Raw genomic sequence first — 17,844 nt, forward strand, 5'->3', positions numbered from 1 at the left:
ATTATTATCATTACTTGTTAGGCTACAACCCTAGTTGGAAAAAGATGATGCTATAACCCCGAGGGCTCCAACAGGGAAAATAGCCCAGTGAAGAAAGAAAATGAGGAAACTACAAGAGAGGTAATTAACAATTAAATAAAATATTCCATGAACAGCAATAACATTAATTTTTCATATATAAACTATGAAAACTTGAAAAAAAGACGAAGAGAAATAAGATAGAACAGTGTGCCCATGTGTACCCTCAAGCAAGAGACCTCTAACCCAATACAATGGAAGACCATGGTACAGAGGCTATGGCACTACATAAGACTAGAGAACAATGACATGAATTTGGAGTGTCCTTCTACTAGAAGAGCTGCTTACCATAGCTAAAGTCTCTTCTACCCTTACCAAGAATAAAGTACCCAATGAACGATTACAGTGCAGTAGTTAACCCCTTGAGCGATATGTGGATATAAGTACCATAGAGTCCAAGTCCGATGTCGGTGTCTTTGCCAGGTCAAAATTTAGTCATATGTTGGATAGACATGAAACAAACCTACATGGTTCTGAAAGATTGGCAAACGATACTGACGATAAACCCCTTGTCGACCATTTCTTCATTGGGGATGATGCCTTTGTTCTCGAAACATAGATATTGAAACCCTACCCTTCACGATGACTGACAAAACCTGAATGCATCGACTGAACAGGGCAAGACGTACGGTTGGGAATGCTTAGGGGATTTCAGCACGGGGGTAGATATTGTTCATACCCTAATCATTCCTTTATTTGATTTTGTATTGTGACAATTTTGAAATTTTTACTTATAATTATGAAAAGACGTCTATGATGTTAAATGCTCTTTGTATACCGTTTTATATTAATATCAATATCTAACATTTTCCCTTCAGGTTTATATTGTTTCACAATTCTTCAGGATCGTACCAAGTCAGTGGTGCTGGTCGTTGGTGTGTTGCACCACTTAATTATGACGAGATTTCTTCCAACTGGAAATAGGGTCGACCAAGAAGATGATTTGATGCATTAGATAAAACCTGGCAGCTGGAGGTCTGGTCCTACTTTACTTATTATGCTGATTACCAAACAGCGGAATACATCAATACTTGTAAAATTCAACTTGAACCCCTGCGGGATATCTAACTCCCCTGTGGGCTCTGTTCATTGGCAGGAATGTATGATATAAATGAATATCTTGTATTCATAAATATTTTTTTCTGGAAATAATCTTTATAATATTTCGTTTCAAATTTATAAACAAGTGTCTGCAATAATTTCATCTTTCAGTGTTTTCTATTTTCAGGTTAATTACGATCTTCTTTGCTTTAAAATAACATATTTCATGCAATTATTCTTTGCATATACAGTACTTCATTAAAATGATATTCTATGTCGTATTTCTGAAACACAGTACCCCATCAATGTAACGTATTTTGTTGCTCAACTGTAAATGTGGTGACTGTCGCTATGGCAACACATGGCTTGCACCATCACATGGCAATTAATGGAGTTGCCCAGACAATGCATGACGTCATGCATTATCATACATGGCGTCAGTATAGCGAAGATTGCCTTAACATGGTGACAAATAAAGGTTGGCGCGAACTGGCCACGTATGTTTTTTGCGGACAAACACCTATGCCATGATCATGGAGCGCGGGCCATAAGCTCGCAATGCGGTTGTGAATCCTGGCGACTGATGGCTATTTTCTCGTTATTACATCGTTATGAGATAGATTTTGATCATTGGCAATGATCACGCCCAAATCGCATATGTGACTCAGGCAATAAATTTCAGCCGAAAAATACTGATGACGCACCATCAAGGAATAGAGAAGTAGGGAATGGAATTTGCAAAGTAACTATTTTTTCAAAGAATAAAAGGAAAATCCCACATTATATTACATAGGAAACATACCGATATATGTTCATTACAGTTCTTAAGTATCAGTGACCAAATCCTTATTGACAATATTCATACACAACAAAATAGAGGAAGATTCAAAGCTCACAACAAAAACCTAATATGCCCTACCCATTAAATAGTCATCTGTAGAATATTTTCTCCAATAAAAAGAACCATGATAGTACAGCAGTGGTATTCTGATGGCAAAAATCTCTGGAAGACACTTAGACCTAACAAATCATCTGATTGTAACATGACTAAAACTCTGTGAGCGAATGTGATTAGTACCAGAGAACCAAAGAGAACAGAGTTGTTAGAACACATAGTGACTCAACGGGAACACTTCCATAACCAACATAACTAGATGCCTGAAACGTTTGAGCATCAAATTGGTTAGGAATTGGTTATGCTGGTAATGAAGCCTAGCTGGGGTTTGATAAATTGTTTCTCAAACATTTGTGGTGTTACGATTACGTTTAGTATTATGCGTCAATATTTAAAACCATAAATTTGAATTGACATAACTTAAAAAAACAGTAATGCTTCTGTTTACAATATTGATAACACAAATTTCAGTTTCATATGAATATCAAACGCGATTCTGTTCATACCTTATTTACAATGTAGAATAATTCATGCACTTACGATTCTACAAGTGCCATATCTTCTTTCTTGGTTCCTGTCACTTTCACTTGGAATAATGAGGGAATATCAAAAGTGAAATGATGAAATAAAGGAAAATCTTTATATGTTGAATATTTATTTCGATTAGTTCTGATCACAATAATGAAGTATGTTGGCGTCTGAAGTAGTTAACGTATTCATACTGTAGTTACAGGAATACTTCTGGTGAGGCATATCAGTGGTGTAGGTTACAAGGCGTATAAATATTCTTCTTTTCATGGCCTTTTGTAAACCCCCTGAGAGCATAAGCCAAAGAACGCTATGTTTTTGAAATTTAAATTTAAATGTTCCAAACATGACCCAAGTTGCTGCGCTGGGTCTAAGCTAGACCTTGTGAAACTCTTCCATATTCAAATCTACCTGCTCTGAATGGCTGGATAATTGCAAAAGCTTCTGTCTAGCCAGTGCCAGGCAATTTGCTTTTGGATACAGCTTGTACATGGGGCACCTGGTGAATTTGACTCCCCTGTAGTTTCAAGTTCATTTACGTGTTTATGTATTTACATCCAAGTATAAAAACGAAAGGACTTTTCTTTTGCCTTAGGTAGAGGCCCATCTAACACTAGAAAAAATCAGATAATTCAAAGAAGTTGGCCCATTTTTCCTTCTGCTTCGAGGACAATTTCATTTCTCGGGGCTCTTTCATTTTTACGATGACCTAAATCTTCATCAGTTTTTTTTCTTTTTTTCCCCTGAAGATGAGAGATGTGATTGAATACGGCCAGCATTAAGGGACATAAATATTAACCTTTGGCGGTCCACTGTCAAAACAGTCGGATGTGTTGGCAGAAGACTCAAAGTTCGGTTCAAAAGCTGTCGAGAAGTTAGGTGAAATGCGGAAAGAAGCTCTGGAAGTTCAGACTTATAACTCCTCTCTCTCACGCGCACTGGCCAACGCAATTTACACACACACACACACAAACAAACACACATACACACAAACACAATCATTCTTTTCCCTCTGTCCGTATGTTCGTATTTCCTTGTCTCCCTCTATATCAAAACTTAGTTATTTTTGTTTTTGTTTTTTGTGCAGGTTCACTCGAGCAAAATTTCACAATATATCGGTGTATTTTTTTCTTCTCTTTAATAGTTTACTATTTACTATAGAATTTGTTTTTTTTCTTCGTTCTGGGCTGCTAACCTGCTATTCCTTTTTAGGTCTTGGTTTTGTAGCATTTGGCTTTAAAAAAAAAACTCCATGAAAACAATACTACTACTACTACTACTACTACTACTACTACTACTACTACTACTACTACTACTAATAATAATAATAACTCGAGGTTACTATGTTAATATCATCTGGTCTGGATCCAGGTTGCAACTTCCCTTTTAAGGATCAGACCCTCAAATTATTACTCTCCTCTCAATCCTTCCTGAGTACAGAAGGAGACTTTTCTGGAGCAACTCCGGCTTGAGGTTTATGAATCTAATCCTCCTCAAGTATCTCTTAGGATTTTTTGGGATTGTTTATAATGATCCCAATATGATATATATACTTCCACTTCAATTTGCTATAGCCTTCATCTTTCCATCCTCTGGTAAAGATGTTTATCTGATTTCTTTCTGTAATTGAGCCTTTATCATATAGTCAGTTTTTATGCCATAGTTTAAAGGTTTAAAGACCGCTCATGAATGGCAGAGGAAAGAGACAGTGACACTGCCCTATCAAGCAGGACAATGCCTTAGAGACTGACCATATATACATATGATCAGAGCCCAAGCCCCTGTCTATACAAGCTAAGACCAAGGAGGGCCTGGCAATGGCTGTCGATGACTCAGTAGATAGACCTATACGATCCACCAAACCCCCAAGCCTAGCTCACAAGGATGGTAAGGTTGCAGTGACGAAAGAAACTATCGAGTTTGAGTGGGACTCGAACCCCAGACTGGCGTTAACCAGTCAGGGACGTGACCACATCGGCTACCACAACCTAGAGTAAGTAGATTTTTGTCTTTATTTTCCAGCAACCTTCCGGGAAATTATACTTTTTCAGGTCTTCCAGGATGCATTTCGTGAAGACTAAATAAAAAGACAATTATTTCTGATCTAGGTATCTAATCCCAAGATTAGGTGTCTATATCTGCTTTAGTAAAGGCCATACATATAATACTGCATACACGACAGCGTGATATGTGATGGTCACTTTTAATGAAGTTGTTATTGTTATCATCATCATCATTAATGTAAGATTTTATTTGAAGCCTTTTTGGAAACGCTCGTACGGTTAGTACATCCATGTAATGGAACAACTTTATATGCCTATTACAGTGAATAAATATAATTACTAACCCAAGTTTCCCTGTTATATGTGCTTTTTAGTATATGCATTTTAACGTGTTCATCACTGGCTACATATTAAAGCACGAAGTGGCTCAATTAAAGGTAAAAAATATAGAAATATTAGATAGACCTCCCTGGATCATGGCGATTACAAATATATTTCAAAGGAGATTATAAGATGTTTAGAATACCACACGACTAAAAATGTAGTCAAGGAACTGAAATTGGTATAAAAACTTCTAGGACTGAAAAAAAGTTTGTTGCTGAAGAGTCAGTTAGTCAAGATAACTGATAACAATAGCTTACAGATAAAACAAGGGGCCAGTGAGGGCTATAAAACCAACAGATGGGAGTCAAGAAATCTAAACCTTTGATATAAGTCGTAAATTGCAATCAGGAACGACATGTCGCCAAAGAATGTCAGGCAGGAGGAGGAAGGTCTTCGTTCATATCTCTTATACAAATATTCAAAATGAAGATGCTCTATGTTCAGTAGAGGATTAAGATAAATAACTTGAGTAGCAATATAAGGATATAACTGGTGAAAATAACGCCGGAAACACACAAGCATGTATAGAAAATTCATTTCTTGGATCCAGAAATAATAATAATAATAATAATAATAATAATAATAATAATAATAATAATAATAATAACGCTTAAAGACTGGAAACCATATCTTGTTCAATCACATTGGAGCTATTAGCACTGAGGGAGAATACGGGATTAACTTTACCTTATTTTTTCTTTAACTAACTTGCAGAAAGGTAAAATTTACCTGTCTGCCTGTTTGTCTTTCTCTGTGTGAGGTTGTATGTATGTATGTAAGTATGTCACCAGGTATTCAGCTTTGAGTATTAAAAGACCCCAAGGATCCACTGCAACCAAAGTTGGCCACTATTCAAAAGATAGGATTCAAATTTCGTAAAATTTGCTTCTTATTCTCTTCATAGAGCAAATAAATGAAGGAATAATTAAAAGTGTGGCTTTCTTTAAAACAATTTTCAAGAAATACTGCATAATAAACAATATGCATTCGGGAAAGCCTCCTAATGTAGTGTAATTTCTTGCATTTTCAAATAATTCCCGGGTAAAATTAGAAGTTATGATATGGAGCTGTAGTTTTGCATTGTGAGACATATGAAACATTTGGAGTATACTCATACATAAAAGGACATTTTTTTTTTCTTCAAATTATTATGTAATAATTCTCGTTCGCTGTAGATTATCCAGTGTTAAAATCATATACCTTGAGCCAGAATTGGAAACTAATGGACAAGACCATATAGACAATGTCTTTGAACACAAACCTACAGATGCTAAAAGGTGGCTCAGGTGAGTGGGGCCTAATGACCTTGTGTGACTTGAAGCCTTTATGTATGGTGGTTTTTAAAAACATTCTGAAGTAAGCCTTATTTTCTGAACTCATTTCATGATACAGAGGAATATTTTTATGCTTTGTGTTCAATGTCTCAACTTCTCAGAACTCTACTACTCAGGATATTTGGAGCTCCTAAGAATTAAAAAATGTTGTGAGACTACCTGTCCTTCAACCTCCGGGTTGAATGGTATAATTACCTATTTGATGTCATCCCTATCTGCTATTAGCTTGTAAACATATTTCAATACCATGCTCTTTATAAAATATAATTTTAATTTCTATACAAAATCACATTATAAACATATTTCAATTCCATTCTCTTCATAAAAAGATACTTTAACAATTTCTATGAAAAATGAGCTTGCAAACATATTTTAATACCATTGTCTTTATAACTGAATACTATAGTCATTTCTCTAAAAAAATATTTTAGTGTAATAAAGGTATATGTTGAACGTTAGTAGATTCTTTATCATACCAACCAGTATTTGGTCTCAACTGTTTATGGAATGAGAAAAAGATAAAAAATTGTTCTCATACTTGAAGGATTTCTATCTAAAGTGGCTTCTAGCAAAATACATTAGTTATGCAAAAAGCAAAACATCTATGGTAAACCTAGTAATGAATATCAAATTGGATCACACTTTTTCTGGGAAATCTTAATGAATATTCTGTTGTTTTTCACGTAAAGTAATAGAATTTCTTAGCCGGAAATCACCTCATTAATGTTACCCTGATTTAGGTTCTCACGTTGAAAAAATAAATAAAAAGAATTTTGTGAAAAGAGGATCGTCAAATAACCGTGAATCCTTACTATCATTATTATTATTATTATTATTATTATTATTATTATTATTATTATTATTATTATTATTATTATTATTATTATTATTATTATTATTATTATAAACCTTTACACTTCTTCCGTCCTGATTCCTTCCATGTATTTTCTTTCCCACAATTTCTTCAAAATGACTCATTTACTAAGACAGCAACCTCAATTCCTATTCTCTCATTACACACAAACACACACACAAACATATAAATATACATACATACACACACATTATATATATATATATATATATATATATATATATATATATATATATATATATATATATATATATATATATATATCAAATAAGCCATATACTTTACTCCCTTAATATCTGGATTCTCTCTATACCTCGGGATCAGAAATCCCAAGAGGGAATCAACTTAAATATAACAGCTTTTGGTAGGCCGGGGAATCGAACCCTGGTCCGAGAAACTGGGATGACAGAGGCATACCATAATTATGATCCTGAGGTGTAGAAAGAATCCAGATATTAAGGGAGTAATATATATGGCTTATATGAATATTGTGAAAAATACGTCTAAATGTGCAAAATTAACCATGTATATATATATATATATATATATATATATATATATATATATATATACAATAATAATAATAATAATAATAATAATAATAATAATAATAATAATAAGGTAGTGCTACTCTCTCTATAACAAAGATGGTTTAAACTCTACCATAATTATTTCCTTTATCCTTTAGCGACCTTTTACCTTCCCATCAAGCCCATTCCCCAGGTGACACCAGCCACGTCCCCGGACGACATCCTTGATATAGATAACAACAGACATTTTTTAAGACTAACTTCTCTTTTACCCCTACGCTGCTCAGTGCCGTGGAACTCATATATTCTTTTCATATACATCCTGATCATTAACCTTATTTCTCCCCATATGAAAGACAATATTGTGATATAAAAAAATAAAAAAGAAAAAAAGGCCTTAATAGTTTTTCTTTTCCAGTTAGGTGATATTGGTAGAATTTTCGAAAAAAATTTCAAAAAAATTTTCGGCCCGAAAATCGGCCGAAATTTTCGAAAAAATTTTCGGAAAAATTTTTGGCCCGAAAATTGGCCGAAATTTTCGAAAAATTTTTCAAGAAAATTTTTGGCCCGAAAATCGGGCGAAATTATCGAAAAAAATTTCAAAAAAATTTTCGTCCCGAAAATCGACCGAAATTTTCGAAAAAATTCTAGACGATAATGGCTTTGCGAGTAAGAGTGGCTAGCTCCATTTAAAAGGTTTAAAGCCGCTTCTGAAGGGCACAGGCAAAGGGCAGTGACACTGCCTTATCAAGCGGGACAATGCCCTACAGACTGACCATAAATACTTATGATCAGTGCCCAAGCCTCCTCTTCACCCAAGCTAGGCAATGGCTACTGATGACTCAGAACATAGACCTATAGGCTCCCCCAAACCACCCATCCTTAGCTCACAAGGATGATGAGTTTGGAGCGACCAAAGGAACTAACGAGTTTTGAGCGGGATTCGAACCCCAGTCTGGCGATCACCAGTCAGGGACGTTACCACATCGGCAACCACAACCGAAACGATTTCATAAAGAGATTTCACATGGTTCTTGTTTGGTAAGAGAAATGTGGTAAAGGGAAGAAAACGTGGGTTACAACATGCAAGGGAACAAATGTCAAAGCAGCTTTCATATCAGTCTCTTGTTTCCAAACAGATGTGGGCTGAAACATCTTTAACGCTTAGTTAAGGTTTAAAAATAATTAATCAAAACATAACGTTAATTATTGATACATGGAATATTTATCGGTAGTATAGTAGGAACAATGAAATATTCCTAGATTTATTCAAAAGGGCCACCAAACTGAAACGATTTCATATGGTAAAGGTATTAAAACGTGGGATACATACAAAAGAAATGACAGCTAAATATTTAGATAGACATGCTCACACAGGCACACGCACACACGCTAGATTCAACTCTTCTCACGCCCTCTCCCTTTCCTAACTAAAACCCCTCTTACCAGGATGTGACTACTCCCTTTCACCCCTCCTGAGGGACGGGGAAAGACAGAAAAGTTATACGTCTGGAAATGCCACTAAGTGTGACTGGATATATATATATATATATATATATATATATATATATATATATATATATATATATATATATATATATATATATATAAATACACATATATATACATATACATTTATATATACATAGATATATACATATATGTAAATATATATATATATATATATATATATATATATATATATATATATATATATATATATATATATATATATATCATACACATAACTATAGAGCTGAATAGATATAATTATGAAAGAGCCAAAATCACGCACACCTAGGTAAGGTTCCAGTGAATTATGACTTGGACAATCTCAGTTTCCCCAAAAGAGTCACTAAACGGCTTTATGATATTCTCAGATCTGATATTGCTCTTTGCACGTAGATATAAAAGGGTTAATTAGAAGTATCGCTTACAGAAAAGGAAATAATATCTTCATAGTGGCTCATTTCTTGCTTGGTGTAATACTATAAATGATAAAAGACAGCTGTCTGATTTCCTAAGGAGCATAGGGATTTCTATGGCATAGAGTCTAAGGCTTTTCAATCATAGCTGACACCTGAAAATAGGAAAATGGTATTATATATGGCAACCTTCATGCGAATGGGTTTATGCCAGGCGTTAAAAATAATATCATTCTCTACCAATATGAGATAGAATAAAACTCACGAGAATGCAAATGATTAAAAAATTTTCAAATTTTCCATATGCATGGTTTCACATACTACAAAATTGAAGCAACATCAACAAATGCTGCCGTTACTAGTACATTGCAGGGCAGAGGCCTCAGACATGTCCTTAGTTATGCCTGGGTTCTGGCCATTTTTATCACTACACTGGCCACTCAAGATTGGTGATGGTGGGAGACTTAAGTCTGATCGCTCATAGCAAATAAACCTAATATGGGTGGGCCTGACTATTTACAGCTTTGCTGATCGTATCGATGCAAAAACCCTTTCACCACGTTAAGGGTATCCCCATTTGAAAGCAAATAAATGAAACATGGTATATTTCTATACACAATGCTTAGGCTTAGCCACAGGTGTTGAAAATTAATTAAATAAAATCAGCTGTGAGGGTTCAAGGAATTTTATCTTAATATGTAGTCCTGGAAGAAAATTTTGATAAGAATTTGACAAGCTTTTTTCAGATTCATGGTATGGTGTTTTTTGGTTAATGGTATATTCAATATTCACATTATTGCTGTGCCGTTATTGTGAGATTCCTGTCATGGCCAGGTCTAGATATATAAGATTATCACGATGTTAATACGAGCTGTTTATGATGGTCAACTTTAATATGCGCGAATGTTCAAGATGTTATCGAAGAAACCAAAAGAAAATACTTCTCTAGTCATACATAGTATAAACAAGGATCGTATTGCCAGTTGAGAGAGAGAGAGAGAGAGAGAGAGAGAGAGAGAGAGAGAGAGAGAGAGAGAGAGAGAGAGAGAGAGAGAGAGAGAGAGAGAGCAATCTCCTAAGATATATCTCCGCCTTACACAATTTTTCGACATCTCTGGTAACAGTTTGGTAATCAGGGTATCTTCTCCAACTAATTTACTTTGCAACAGAAACGACAACACTATTGTCAGAATTCCTGTTTCATCATACTTCCAAAGCCTCTGCCAGCGATACTTTAAAGGTCACTCATGAATGGTAGAGGCAAGGAGGCAGTGACAATACCTTAACGGGACAATTTGCAAGAGACTGACAAGGGCTCAAGGCCCTTCTCCACCCAGAGCCAGGTAAAGGCTGTTGATGACTCTGCACATAGACCTACAGGGTCCCCCAAACCCCTCTCCTTAGCTAACAAGGATGGTGAGGTTGCAGACACTACAAGAAACTATCGAGCTTGAGCGGGTCTTGAACCATGGTCCAGCAGAACGCTACGCATGGATGTTTCCAATAGGCTACTGACAAAGCAGAGCAGGAACTATAATCATGGAAACACCATAATTGATGAGAAGGTGGAATAGAATATTGAGAAAAGTCACGTTTCTAAAGAGTCATTTCAGTCAATTCTTCTTTACGAATTTTACTTTTATGGTATAAACATATATACATTTGATTTTTTCATCTATCTTACCACAACAATAATTTTTCTATTAGTAAAGAGCTTGAAATGATCTCAAAGATAATTTTGGCATTCGCCTTCTATATTATCTTTTCAGTCTACATCAGATAAATCAAGGACCATGTATTATATTATCTAACTAGTGTATGCGACCCGTTAAAAATAACGACTAAATATTTGAATATATATGCACACACAAATTCTCGCCTTTCTACCCACCCGCTTTCCTAACTACAATTCGGCAGTTTAGGCAATTTTTGTGAGATTGTGATTTCCGTATAAACCTCTCTGGGTAACCCCCTCTCATCAGAGTATGACTACTCTCTCTGCCCTTACGTGAGACATGGTGAGAGACCGAGAAGTCATACGTTTGGTAATGTTTCTCAGCGTAACAGTAAATATACATACATACATACATTCATACATACATACACACATATATACTGTATATATATATATACACACATATATATATATCTATATCTATCTATCTATCTATATATATATATATATATATATATATATATATATATATATATATATATATATATATATATATATATATATATATATGTATATTTTATATATATATATATATATATATATATATATATATATATATATATATATATATATATATATATATATATATACACACACACATTTAGGTAGCCAGACTCTTTCTGTATACAGTATATAAGGGAGATTTTCATCATCACAAAAGTAAAAGAAAAAAATCAACTTCACGGGCTACCGTATTGCAGCCCAGCGCCGTTTTCTGCGTAACAGAATCCAATAGATCCATCACAGGGTTAAAGGCTTAACCTTGATAGCGCAGAGAATAAAAGTGCTCTGCCATTTAGCCACCAGGGATGAAATCTCACCCCATAATCTCTGCAACGGCGGATATTTCAGTCTTTCCCGTCAGGATTTTAAATAACGGTTTTTTTTTCCTTTTGAAATATTAGAGCATCAGCGTTATCTCGGCATTTAAAATCGCGAAGGGGAAGGAAAAAATCAGGTTTGATCGCTTGAACAAGAACCTGGGAAAATGTTTTAGACCTGTGGAGGTTATTTTTGCATTGCCTCTCTTCCTGTTATTTCCATCATTATCATTATTATTATCATTATTAACAATGAAAATAATAATAATAATAATAATAATAATAATAAGAAAGCTATAGAATATCTAAACCAGTATAGTTATAATAACCTGTATTGCATTTTGATAAATTGGTTTTTCATTTAGCTGACTAACGAAATATATGATGCTAAACGAGAGATAAAGTTATAGATAAAAGTTAATAATCACATCGGGTTAAAGAGAATTATGAGCTAAATAAAGGAAAATATGAAACAACCAATGGAAGAGGAATTACAATGTCTGTATATGTATAGACCTCAAAGAAAGTGGAATTAAAGTGTCGTTATATGTATCATTTATTATTATTATTATTATTATTATTATTATTATTATTATTATTATTATTATTAATATTATCATTATTATTATTACTTGCTAAGCTACAACCCTAGTTGGAAAAGCAGGATGCTATAAGCCCAGGGGCTCTAAAAGGGAAAGTAGCCCAGTGAGGAAAGGAAAGAAGGAAAGATAAAATATCCTAAGAGTAACAACATTAAAATAAATAATTTCTATATAAACTATAATTACTTTAACAAAACAAGAGGAAGAGAAATTAGATAGAACAGTGTACCCGATTGTACCCTCAAGCAAGAGAACTCTAACCCAAGACAGTGGAAGACCATGGTAAAGAGGTTACGGCACTACCCAAGACTAGAGCACAATGGTTTGATTTTGGGGTCTCCTTCTCCTAGAAGAGTTGCTTACCATAGCTAAAGAGTCTCTTCTACCCTTACAAAGAGGAGAGTAGTCACTGAAGAATTACAGTGCAGTAGTTAACCCCTTGAAGAAAGAAGAATTTTTTGGTAATCTCAGCGCTGTCAGGTGTATGAGGACTGAGGAGAATCTGTAAAGAATAGGCCAGGCTATTCGGAGTATGTGTAGGCAAAGGGAAAAAACCGTAACCAGAGAGAAGAATCCAATGTAGAACTGTCTGGCCAGTCAAAAGACCCCATAACTTTCTAGCGGTAGTATCTCAACGGGCGGCTGGTGCCCTGGCCAACCTACTACCTCTGAAGAAAGTACGTACAAAATAGGGCCAGGAAACGATTGGGTTCTAACCACAAAACAAAAGATATTATCAGGGTTGACATATGAGAGAGAGAGAGAGAGAGAGAGAGAGAGAGAGAGAGAGAGAGAGAGAGAGAGAGAGAGAGAGAGAGAGAGAGAGAGAGAGCCATTACTTGAGAAATATGTTCTTACATGGCAAATTTATTGTGATTTTTTTCCATCTTTAATGATGTATTAGCTTCAGCAGAGAGAGAGGAAAAATAATAGAAGTTAAGTAACGGTTTCTTTAATGACTCCAAAGAAAATTTTTTAAGAAACGTACAAAAATGAGCGATGATTTTATTTATCTGAGAGGGATATATTCAGACATTACAGAGTGCATTATTATGTAGGCTAACTCGTCAAGGGAATTTAAAGCTAATAGGCTACGTTTGGATAAGCTTAGTTAAGCAAAACCAAAAAATTAAAAATGGCTGATGATATAAAACCAAGCTTACTTTTGGCAAAAGATAACAATATATATATATATATATATATATATATATATATATATATATATATATATATATATATATATATATATATATATAATATATATATATATAAAATATATATATATATATATGTATATATATGTATATATATATATATACATGCAGATATATATTTATGAACTGTATATATATATATATATATATATATATATATATATATATATATATATATATATATATATATATATATATATATATATGTATGTATATATACATCTGTATGTAAAATATATATACATGCAGATATATATTTATAAACTACTGTGTATATATATATATATATATATACATATATATATATATATATATATATATATATATATATATATATATATATATATATATATATATATATATATATATATATATATATATATATATATATATATATAATGATCTATATCACATCTGCTCTGTATCAGACCAAAAAATGTAACATTAGTTAACAATAAAGAGATCTAGAATTCATATCTATTATACAGTACCAATAGTGGATGAATAAAAGATAAACTCTTCATTTATAAATCTGTAAATTGAAGCTACTGGACCTATTACAAATCAAGATACATTTGGTCTTAGCATACTTAATGAAGAACAAAAGATGTATAGTATTTGGACGGTCTTGACGCCATGTAATAAAATATGAAAATTAAGTTCCTCAAGTGGACTTTGGTCATTCTTTTCACGTTATTGAGTGATATGATTTGAATAGAAATATACCATCCAGTGATATAGACATCACTTGTTATCTCGCTGAATTTTGATATATGTAAGCAACCATTATGAGCAGAGAGGCGCAGCTAACTGCAGACCTTCATCTAAATGTTGGCATTGCTGGGGATTTGCTGACTGACGGATGTCTCTGAGCAAAATGTTGAGGACTCTTTGGGTATTGTCATCACAGGTTGTGCATTGGTAGTCGCTCGCCGAAAGCTCTTGCAAAACAGCTGTAATAAAAAAGAATACAAAATGAGTCAGTACTGTAAAAGTTAACAGAGAATTCTTACAAGAAATTGCTGTCCAAAGGCAGTCATTGATTAAAAATTGCTTGCAATTCATCAAGGGAAGACTATTTGAAACTATTCCTTAAAAGAAAACATATTGAAAGGGAGTTGGCAGTAAGGTGATAATATTTTTCTATAGAAGCTAAACCTATGTCTGGTGATGGAAAATAGTAAAAAGAATTGCCATGTTAAAACGCTTGGCTCATAAGAGCATGGCGTGATTACCTGACGCAGCCATCTGTAACTTCTCCACCTTCAGAAAAACAAGCCTCTAGTTGCAAGGAAGAATATTTCTACACTTAATAGATGCAAAGATAAAGTAGAAGGTAAGCTCAACCTTTTTTATACTCCTTACCACTAGGAAAGAAACTATTCAAGAAGTTTCATAGACAAAGCGGTGATTGAGAGCAAATGTGCCCCCTTTGGTAACTAATTTCTGGGAAAACGAATTTTTATTCTTCTTGATGTTTGTGACGGGAATGAATGGGGGTCAGTCATATTTACTCGGCTTACCTTATACTATTAATTAAGAGAGTAAAATAACCAAAGGAATTGATAAAAAAAAAGATGTTTGCAGGGAGCGAATCTGATTAAATGCCACAAAATTAAGTTGCATAAAACGTGGTCTGCAAAATTTTACATCAAATATAATTCAATATCAGAAACCTACAGCTTAGAATTGTCGTTGTTGGAATATTATGCATATTTGATTTCAGAGAAATAGTTTAACATTAAACTAATTTTACTTCTGCTTGTATTATTGACGTTGCAATGTTGATAACAATTTGTGTTGCTATGTTGATATTTATTTGTGTTGGGCTGTTGATAGTCATATGTGACATTATTGTACAACGTTTCATTATTACTTTACATTATATTTTTTTCCGCTAATTTGCATATTCTATTATCATAATTTAGAGTTTATTTTATTCTATTGAGTATAAGGTGTCTAGAGTCACATGTAATCGACATAGCATCCCTCGTTCGATATTATATCTTTTTTTGGTACGAAAAAACATAAAAGCTTACAAACAATCTTGAACAAATAAAAACATCTTACTAGGGGCTTTGAAATAAAGAACTATTCTGTTTTTGTAACCGTCTTCAAAGAGAGGTTAAAATGATATTTTGTAAATAAGCTGGAGCTGTATACGCATTATAATGTAGAATTAGATGATTGATAAACAGAGAGAGAGAGAGAGAGAGAGAGAGAGAGAGAGAGAGAGAGAGAGAGAGAGACCTCTCAAGTTACATTCTATAAACTATAAAGAATCCTTTTTCAAGATTTAAAGGTTTAAAGGCCCGCTCATGAATGGCAGAGGCAAGGGGCAGTGACATGGCCCTATCAAGCAGGGCAATCCCCTAGAGACTGACATATTATCAGCGCCCAAGCCCCTCTCCATCCAAGCTAGGACCAAGGAGGGCCATGAATTGGCTGATGACGACTCAGCAGATAGACCTGTAGGCTCCCCCAAAACTCCCCCATCCTTAGCGCACAAGGATGGTGAGGTTGCAGTGACCAAAGGAATTGACGAGTTTGAGCGAGACTCGAACCCTAATCTAGCGATCACCAGTCAGGGACGTTACCACATAGGCCACCACAAACCTCTCAAATTTAATAATACAGATAAAAAAAAAATCTTGATAACATCCCAGAATTAGTGAGATATTTTCCTATTTGATGTAAATGAGCCACAATCAGCAATGCCGGATGTAGAAATTGGCGTCTTTAACATATTTTGATATCACTATATATAGGGAGAGGTGGAATAATCAGTACTTTTGCTTGAATTTGTAACTTTTTGGGTCATATTTTTCTAATTTAGTAGAAATCTTACTAAAATACGGTTTCAATAATCTATTTTCTAAGAAAGAGATATTTGCTTGGTATTTAGTGGTTGAATTTTAATTGTAAATAAAATGTTCATAGTGAAATTTTAATGTTTCAAAATTACCATACAAGAAAGCATTTATGACGTAATGATTATACAAATATTTATTGCATTTTAAAGGCAAGTTAGGTTAACATTGACTGCCATAACAAAAATCCCGAAAATTATACTAAAAAATCCAAAAGATAAAATTTTAATATATTTTAAAATTACCATAAACAAAAACATTTATAAACTAACGATTACTTGAGCATTTCTTCTATTTTATAAACAAATACAATGCACGATAAAAAAAAAAATTCTCAAACATTATATAAACAAAAGGGAAGATTATAAAATTTAAACATATTCGAAAATTATCATATAGATAATCTTTTATAACGTATAGATCATTTAAACATTTCTTATATTTTGAAAACAAGTTAAGCTAATAATAGCTAACAAAAAATCTCCAAATTAGATTAAAAAATTATAATATAATAAAAAAAATTTAAATTACCATACAGATAATCTTTTATAACGTAAAGATTATTTGAACATTTCTTCTAATTTTAAAACAAATGAAGCTAACAACGGCTAATATAAAAAAAACATCCAAAATTAGATAAAAAAATAGATTTTTCACATATTCGAAAATTACCATATAGATAAGCTTTAATATTGCAATGATTATTTGAATATTTCTTCTATTTTGAAAACAGTTTGAACATATAATGACTAATATAAAAAAAATATAAAATATAAGATTTCAAAAAATGCCAAAGAGACTTACTCCTAACAGATCCCGTCCTGGCATCACAAGTGTCTCCGCCCCCGCTTATCAAACAATCGATGGTGGTGTTCAAGTTTTTCGGCTCCACGAAGTCGAAAAACTCCGCTTGGGTTTGGGGGTCCGTTAGGTTTAGGTTCTCCAGGAGCCCCGTCAGGTTGTTTTCCAGGAGCCCCGTCAGGTTGTTTTCCTGCTGAGCCATGGCCCCA

At 33.6% G+C, this 17,844-nt stretch overlaps 1 protein-coding gene across 1 annotated transcript in view; it reads right to left on the bottom strand.

Annotated features, from left to right (window-relative positions):
* Positions 1-14,369: 14,369 nt before the first annotated feature.
* The window catches only part of LOC137644059 (uncharacterized), a 7,609-nt gene continuing 4,134 nt past the window's right edge, over positions 14,370-17,844 (bottom strand). The window contains exons 2-3 of the mRNA XM_068376964.1: positions 17,639-17,844; positions 14,370-14,917 (exon numbers count right to left, since the gene is read on the bottom strand). The exon at positions 17,639-17,844 is cut by the window's right edge and continues 45 nt beyond it. Of these exons, the coding sequence (XP_068233065.1) occupies positions 14,751-14,917; positions 17,639-17,844 (373 nt within the window). The 3' untranslated portion in view covers positions 14,370-14,750. The remainder of the gene's footprint in view (positions 14,918-17,638) is intronic.

This window comes from Palaemon carinicauda, chromosome 7 (assembly GCF_036898095.1).
Source record: "Palaemon carinicauda isolate YSFRI2023 chromosome 7, ASM3689809v2, whole genome shotgun sequence".
Classification (NCBI taxonomy): Eukaryota; Metazoa; Arthropoda; class Malacostraca; order Decapoda; family Palaemonidae; genus Palaemon; species Palaemon carinicauda.